At 52.1% G+C, this 7,592-nt stretch overlaps 1 protein-coding gene across 1 annotated transcript; it reads right to left on the bottom strand.

Moving 5' to 3' along the window:
• Positions 1-1,710: 1,710 nt before the first annotated feature.
• Positions 1,711-7,085, bottom strand: PCK1 (phosphoenolpyruvate carboxykinase 1). Its single transcript, XM_046679400.1, has 10 exons — positions 6,947-7,085; positions 6,506-6,770; positions 5,841-6,022; positions 5,199-5,402; positions 4,879-5,066; positions 4,351-4,513; positions 3,693-3,917; positions 3,470-3,601; positions 2,969-3,064; positions 1,711-2,750 (listed from the first exon to the last, which is right to left on the bottom strand). Exons 2-10 carry the CDS (start codon positions 6,727-6,729, stop codon positions 2,296-2,298), a joined length of 1,869 nt encoding a protein of 622 aa, XP_046535356.1. The 5' UTR covers positions 6,730-6,770; positions 6,947-7,085; the 3' UTR covers positions 1,711-2,295.
• Between the last annotated feature and the right edge of the window lie 507 nt (positions 7,086-7,592).

Raw genomic sequence — 7,592 nt, 5'->3', positions numbered from 1 at the left:
CACAGTGCCTGATTACTGTAGCCAGAGGGCCCAACACAGAAACCAGGACTTGGAGGTGGAGGCACACTCCACTGACACAGTTTGGGGAAACTGAGTCAGGGGCCAATTCCAAGTGTTGAGTCTTTTTGGTGCCCTGAAAACTCTTATTCTGTTTAAGGCACCTCCTCTGGCCTGTCCCCCAGGCTTCCAGGGCCTGGTGGCAACACGGTCATATGCCAGTCTGCTGGGTGAATGGAGATGCTGTGTGGGAGGGCAGGGAACTCTGAGATGGCCGGCTCTGCCCACAAAGGGATAAAGCCCGCCGAGGGCCTAGAGCAGTACACAGGGGCCCAGGGCACACATTTTATCAATGGCGCTCAAACTGCATCCCCAAAGTCCGTATTAGGGGTCCAAGGAACTGCCTCAGAGGCTGCCAGGGTGTGGAGGAACGGCAGCCAGGCGGCCTGGGTCTCCCCCTCACCCTGTCCAGCCTCAGGTGGGCGGCCTCCTGGTTTTCTTCCTTCCACGCTCAGTTTCTGAGTCAGAGTCCATGTCAAGCGAGTGTTCTGAAGCGAAAGAAGAAACAAGTTTGAAAGGCACTGATTTAAATTAATAGAGCAGATAGCACTTAATTCCATTCAATGGTTTCCCATCCCTGGTTTTGGCATTAGAACCCGGCACTCTGTTGGGGGAGTTGGTCAGCTCTCAGCTCCTCAAAAGGGAAAGAAAACTCTCCTTGCTATTCCAGCCCCGTGGACACTCCTGGCCTCTGTCTCCCCATCTGTAAGAGCGGGGTGATCTCGGCTTCGCCTTCTGCGTGGAGCCGCCGCGAGGCGCAGAGGGGTTTAGGGGGGTGAGCGAGTTTGCGAGTTGTGAAAGGGGGTGAAGCCCAGGGGGTGGGGGGACCTGAGAACTGGCCTCTCCTTGCTGGGTGGAGAGGGGTGGGGCCGCTTTAACGACCTGGGCGCAGAAAGGAAAGCAACAACGCGAGGAGGTCGTGTTTATCCATAGCGTGCATGTGCCCCATCAAATTTGTGGTTTGTTTGGATTGTTCGGGAACACCCAATGAAAACCAGGAGCAGAGGGACCAGGCGAGGGCTGGAGGCCAAACCACACCAGCTGCTCTTCCCAAGGCAGCCCACTGCAAGCCCACTGCAAGCTCGCTGCAAGCCCACTGTTGGCATGATGCTCAGTATGCAGAAGGTGTGCAATTAATGCTTCAGCCGTGGGGACCCCTTTGGCTGATCCTCCTGAAGGATACTTTTCTCTCTACCCACTTCCCCTGTGGGTGACGCTGAGAAAGGTGCTGCTCAAGAAAGAGTTTATTGACAAAAGGCTGTGAAACTGGCCACGAGGCAAGTCTTGTGGAAGGCCAAGCCCCCAGACCCAAGTTTTTGTGAAAAAGCGCATTTTAAACTCTCCCACTCCAGTTACACAAGACCCACCATTTAAAAGTTTGTAGAATTGTTAACAAACAATAGCTAGTGGCTTCTGGGTGCTAATGAGTGGTTAATTCAGAAAACCGAAAGCGTGGCACCATGTCTGTTTCTGGAGACGTCCTCTCTGTTCATACCTCCCCTCCTGCTCCTTTCTGCTCCTCCGTCCGCCCAACTCTCCCCCCGATGTCCCCACGTTCTCTGGGGGGGGATTCAGATCACAAGGTGTTTCATCAGAGATCTCTCTTCTTGGTGATTCAATTAAGAAAAACCAAGCAAAACACATCCATCTTTTCTATAAAAGTTTATTTTGTAATTTTTCCAAGAGGTGTTAAGGGAAAAAATTGAAATTACGTAAAGGTAAGAAACAATGGTCTATAAAAATAATTTAAATATACATATTAATAAGAAAGCAACATTTCTTTCCAGCAACAGCTAGTAGGTAATCTTGCCCAAGATTTTTCCAAAGGTATCCAACATATTTTAGATAACAGTACATGGACACACGTGCACAGACACACACACACACACACACATATACAGCTCAAGTATTTTTTCTGTGCATTCCAGCTAACTGATATAGCTAAAGTGAAAAAACAAAAACCACGAAATGCCTGAGTGCCCTCAGGGTTGAACAAATGTGCGTTAGACAGTGAATTTTGGAGACATGCTAAGATTCCCTTCCCCATCTCGCAGTGACTAGCCTGTTCTCTGCGGTCTCATCTAAAGAATTAACTCCAGTCTCTCCATCTCCCCGGCGCCGTGGTCATCAGCGTGCTGCGGGCGGTGTCAATTGAGGAAGCTCTCCTCTCTCTTGCTCCCCGTCCATCGTATGGATTGGAAAGGGGGGTGCTCTTACAGGTGAAGCTCTGGGGGCTGATTACATCTGGCTGATTCTTTGCTTCAGGGCGAGGACCTCCCTCTCGATTTCGTAGGGGAGGTCGGCGTTAACTTGCTCCTCCAGGTACTTCTGGATGTCCTCCGCCTCCTCCTCCCAGAACTCCTTGGAGATATGGAAGAGCGCCTTCACATTGACGTCCCTCAGGCCTTTCAGGTTCAGGGCGTCCTCTTCAGGGACGTAGCCTATGGGCGTGAGCTTGGCGCGGGCTTCCCCGTTGATCCGGTTGAACATCCACTCCAGCACCCTGGAGTTCTCTCCAAAGCCCGGCCAGAGGAATTTGCCTTCCTTGTCCTTCCGGAACCAGTTGACATGGAAGATCTTGGGCAGCTTGGCTGCTGGGCGCTGGGCCATGCTGAGCCAGTGGGCCAGATATTTGCCGAAGTTGTAGCCAAAGAAGGGCCGCATGGCAAAGGGGTCGTGCATGATGACTTTGCCTAGCAACAGAGAGGGGGCCTCTGTGGGTGAGCCATGCTCTCATGGGACAACATTGGCACCATTTATTGTTGACATAAGCATGCCTGGTTTTCACTTTATATATATACACACACAAGGACAGAGAGGGAGAGAGATGCAGAGAGACACAGAGACAGAGAGAGACAGAGAGCATGCCAATCATCCTCATTGGTGGCTTCAGATCTAGACTTTGATTTACCTTTGTGCTCGGCAGCTGCCGTGGCCTCCGATCTCATGGCCGCCCCCACGAACACTCCATGCTGCCAGCTGAGAGCTTCGTAGACCAGAGGGACACCTTTAGCAGGAAGAAAGTAATGTCCCTTAAAAGCTTTGACACTCAGACCCTTCGGCCAGCAATGTCGTCTCACAACACGGAAGCATGCGGCAGAAGGCACCCCCCAACTGAGCTAACTTTGCGTTCCCAAGGTAGAGTGCCGAAACCTGCTGAGCCAGTCACACCTCCGGGGCCACGCAGCACAGTCAGACCGGAGAAAGTGACATTACATCAGGGATCCAGAAAGGTTCTAGGTGGCCAGAAATGTTGGTTCTACTCCTGAGCTCCCCAGTTATCTTGGAGTTTTGGAAAGGAAGCTGGAGATCTTTGGCACCCTCTGACAAGGTTGTGGAAAAGGAGCGATCCACGAATGTTCTCAGTGGCCAACACACCCATGCCCCCACACTGAATGAAGGAGGGCCTCACCAGTAGGTCGGCGGCCTCCAAAGATGATGCCCTCGATGGGGACGCCTTCCGGAGACTCCCAGGCAGGGTCGATGATGGGGCACTGGCTTGCAGGGGCGCAGAACCTCGAGTTGGGGTGGGCACAAGGTTCCCCTACAACAGCAAGAGAGGAGAGGCCCCTTAGTCTCTGGTTCCAACAAGGAACCCCCGCAGCTGGAGCCCCGGGGCCTCCGGGGGGGCTCACCGTCCTCGGGGGTCCACTCCTTGTTCTTCCATGAGGTGAGGCTGATGCCCGGGGCCAGCGGCTGGTCGATGCCTTCCCAGTACACGCCCCCGTCGCTGGTCTCGGCCACGTTGGTGAAGATGGTGTTCTTCTGGATGGTCTTCATGGCGTTGGGGTTTGTCTTCACAGAGGTTCCAGGAGCGACACCAAAAAAACCATTTTCGGGGTTGATAGCCCTTAAGTTACCTGGAAAGTTTTAAACCAGAGGAGTAGAAATGAACGCCAAGCAGAGCATAACGTATATTCTTATAACTCACCAGGCTAACTGTTATACCAAATTCTCAAATCTTTTTTTTCTCTTCCCTAGAATATGTTTCTCTTTTATTATTACATTCAACTTTGACACTTTTTCAACTCTTTCTTGCTCATCAGTTTTCCACCAATACTATTTTAACAAATTTATGTAAACAAACAATAACATATGGCCCCATTTCAGTCCGGATTCAATATTAAATTAAAGAGTGCTTACAGAATACATAATTCTAAGGCTTTGTAAGATCTGAAATAACTGATCTGAAAATTCAAACACTGTGGATTTAGGAGAATTTGGTATGTTTTGAAAGCCAGAAATTCACTTAGGTCCAATTATTATTGCCGGCAGTTGGGCCAAAAGGGTCACCTTGTTGGTCAAATTTCATCCAGGCGATGTCGTCACCTACACACTCTATTTTCCACCCCGGGAGGCTGGGGTTCATCATGGCCAGGTTGGTCTTCCCGCAGGCACTGGGAAAGGCTGCCACGAAGTACTTCTTCTGGCCCTCGGGGTTGGTTATGCCCAGGATCTGTTGGAGACAACATCCCTCCTGAAGCTCTTCATTCTCGCCTCCCCTCCCGCCAGTACTGCAGTCTAGCAGTGTGCCCAGAAGCCCCCAAAAGGGGGTGTCCAAGATCTATTTCTTGACATTAAAATGAGCATTTTGGATAATGAAGTCCAAAGGATCTCTGTTGGTTGCATGGTTGGTGTTTGAGGTCCTTCCAAAGGGGCATACATTAGTGCATTCATAATTATCAATGGAATTCCCAAATCTGTCCTTGGGGCATATTGGGTCTCTCCCGATGGCAACTATAATGCCGTATATATTTGCCGCCTCCCTGCCTCAGGCCCCCGACCCTCTACCATGCACATGTAGGATTTCCTGCATCTTACCAGCATGTGCTCTGCCAGCCACCCCTCCTCCTTGGCCAGCCGGCTGGCCATCCTGAGAGCAAAGCATTTCTTTCCAAGGAGCGAGTTCCCGCCGTAGCCACTCCCGAAGGAGATGATTTCTCTGCGGTCAGGCAGGTGGGCGATGAGGGTCAGCTCTGGGTTACAGGCCCAGTTGTTAACCAAAGGCTCTGCGCAGGAGGACACATCCCATGTTAGTGTACCGCGTCCCCGCCTGGGGATCCCAGGAGCACAGGTCTGGGGGTTGAGGCTAAGCCTACTTTTTAAAATGCTAGCTTTTGATTTTGAAATAATACACTTACTTTTTAAAGGCAAAGGGCACCCCACGGAATGGAGACACTTGACAAACTCCCCATCGCCCAGTGCCTCCAGCACGGGCGTGCCCATCCGCGTCATGATGCGCATGCTGGCCACCACGTAGGGCGAGTCCGTCAGCTGGATGCCGATCTTTGAGAGAGGGGAGCCGAGGGGCCCCATGCTGAATGGGATGACATACATGGTGCGACCTGTGGGGCCAGTCAGAGGGAACTGCTAAGAAATGACTCTGGACTCACAAACAACTAACGTCATTTTCCTAGGTGGACTCGTTCTAACGGTCTCCCACTAACAACGTCGCGCTCTGTTTGCCCCAGCCCCCTGATTTAGAAGAGTCCACTGGAAAGTGAGCGAATGGTGAAATGGGTTTCCTTAAATATGCAGTTGGGTTCCACCAAGCCATCTCAAATCTGCATGCACAGAAATCGTTTTCATGTTCGTATAAGACAATCTGTAAAACCAGAACTGAGATGTACATTTTTAATACATTGCCAATTTCACGTATGGAATTTAAAGGTCCTGAGGCCATATGAGTTTCCTTTACTCTTACTATTAGGATGGACATAATAAGCAAAGGCTTGCTCTTGCTTTTATTTGGTTTTGCCCAATCAAATAAGTGTTTTATTCACCTTTCATGCACCCTGGGAACCGGGCGTTGAACGCTTTCTCAAAGTCCTCCTCAGACATCCAGCGCCCCAGCTGGCTGAGGCCGGTTTTGGGGATAGGCACTGCGTCTCTCTGCTCCTGGGTGATAATGACCGTCTTGCTCTCAATTCTGGCCACATCTCTGGGGTCAGTGAGAGCCAACCAGCTGCAAAAATAAAAAATACACATATGAGGAATGGAGAAGGAGCGCTTCTGTTCTGCATGGCACCTGCGGGCCGGCTTGCCCCGGCCCGGCCCCATGTAGGATTGGCCCACTTTCCTCACTATCACCTTCTTCCTACACCCGGGGGTGCTGAGCACACTGAGTTGTTCCCTGAATGTGGACACCCACACCCACTGGGACCCCGTCAGACAGGGTCCCCCACCAGGAGCTGGTCTCTGGGACAGGGCCTCTCTGACTTTCATTTTTCTCAGAGACCCGGTTTGCAGAGAGCATTTGTCTGTGCCATCTCAGGGGAGACTTGGGCTGCTCTATGGATGTCACTAAATTAAAGTCTGTACGGTTCTGGCTGTTATTAAGTTGTCCGAGAGTTTGCAACCCTCCCGAGGGCTCTTCGTCCCCGTCTTTCCAGCAGCGCTAAGCGGGTGGAGGGGAAGGCATGGGCGCCGGGCCAGAGGCTGCGCTTACCAGTTGTCATACTTCTTCAGCCTCTTGATCACCCCCTGCTCCTCCATGTGTTCCAGCAGCTGCCGGTTCTCCTCCTCAGAGCCATCGCAGATGTGGATCTGGTCAGGCTGGCACAACTTGGCGCTGCTCTCCACAAACTCCCTCGCTGCCTGGGGCAGGCTGTCCAGGGTGCCCTGGACAACTTTGGCTGAAGAGTTGAGGCCCTTTTGGTGCTGGGGAGGCATTTCTGCAGGGTTGTGTTAAGGGGCACGGACGTCAAGGTTCCCTGAAATGGAAAGCACAGGCATCCTGAACAAAAGCGACAATAGATGCCCTCAAACCAACTCCACGTGCTTTGTTTGGGTTGCACCCCTCCAGACAGTCACAGCTCCAGGGAAAAAAGAAACTGAGATTGTGTTATCGCTGTAATTTGTACAAATGTAGGTGAAAGGCTGTACCTACCTCTCCTCTTGTTGGATGATCTCAATGAGAGATCCGAGGGTTTCTTTCGGGATTCTTCCCGCTGGCGAGCGCGCATTCCCAGGAGGATGGCCTTGCTTGTGTTGGTGGCCAGCCGAGCCTCCTGGCCTTAAATCCTGAGGAGGAGAAAGGCCCTGCCCTCGGCTGCGCCCAGGGAGGCTTGTCTCTGACGTCAGGGGCTGGTCTTTGGCTCACAGCCACTGCCAGTTGTGCTTTGGACGGGTCCACCGCCATAAATCCCCGGGAGATAATCATTGAACACGTCGTTGTTAATGAACGCCGGGAGGCCTCTGACCCCGAGGCCAGCCATAGCAAGTCCTTATGCAACCGTTGATTGGCTAAACTTTGACCCAGCTCCCTGCTGATGCAAAACACATCGCCCTTCCATTGACAGGCCGGTGGGATCAAGCCCAGGCCGGTGGGACAACTCCTGGATGTCAAGGGTTGCTGGCAGCACGTACTGATGGCTGCTGGTCATCAAAACATTATAGTGGTGAGGTGTCACCGCACAGTCAAAGGTCAGGGGGAATGCACCTGAATGGGGGCCAACGCATGGCTTCTTAGCAGAGCCCTGACCTACTTGGGGGCTAATAACCTTACTGAGTGTCCACTGCATGCCCCCACCCCC

The sequence above is a fragment of the Equus quagga genome, chromosome 12 (genome assembly GCF_021613505.1).
Source record: "Equus quagga isolate Etosha38 chromosome 12, UCLA_HA_Equagga_1.0, whole genome shotgun sequence".
Lineage (NCBI taxonomy): Eukaryota > Metazoa > Chordata > Mammalia > Perissodactyla > Equidae > Equus > Equus quagga.
The sequence above is the reverse complement of the archived record's forward strand: the minus strand, read 5'-3'. Positions and strand labels throughout refer to the sequence as shown.

Coding starts and splice junctions, on each gene's coding strand:
- PCK1 (XM_046679400.1), bottom strand. CDS start 6,729: ATGCCTCCCCAGCACCAAAAGGGCCTCAACTCTTCAGCCAAAGTTGTC. Junction 5,403..5,840: donor GTTCCCAGGGTGCATGAAAG/GTGAATAAAACA, acceptor CTGGCCCCACAG/GTCGCACCATGTATGTCATC. Junction 5,067..5,198: donor GTGCCCTTTGCCTTTAAAAA/GTAAGTGTATTA, acceptor CCTCCTGCGCAG/AGCCTTTGGTTAACAACTGG.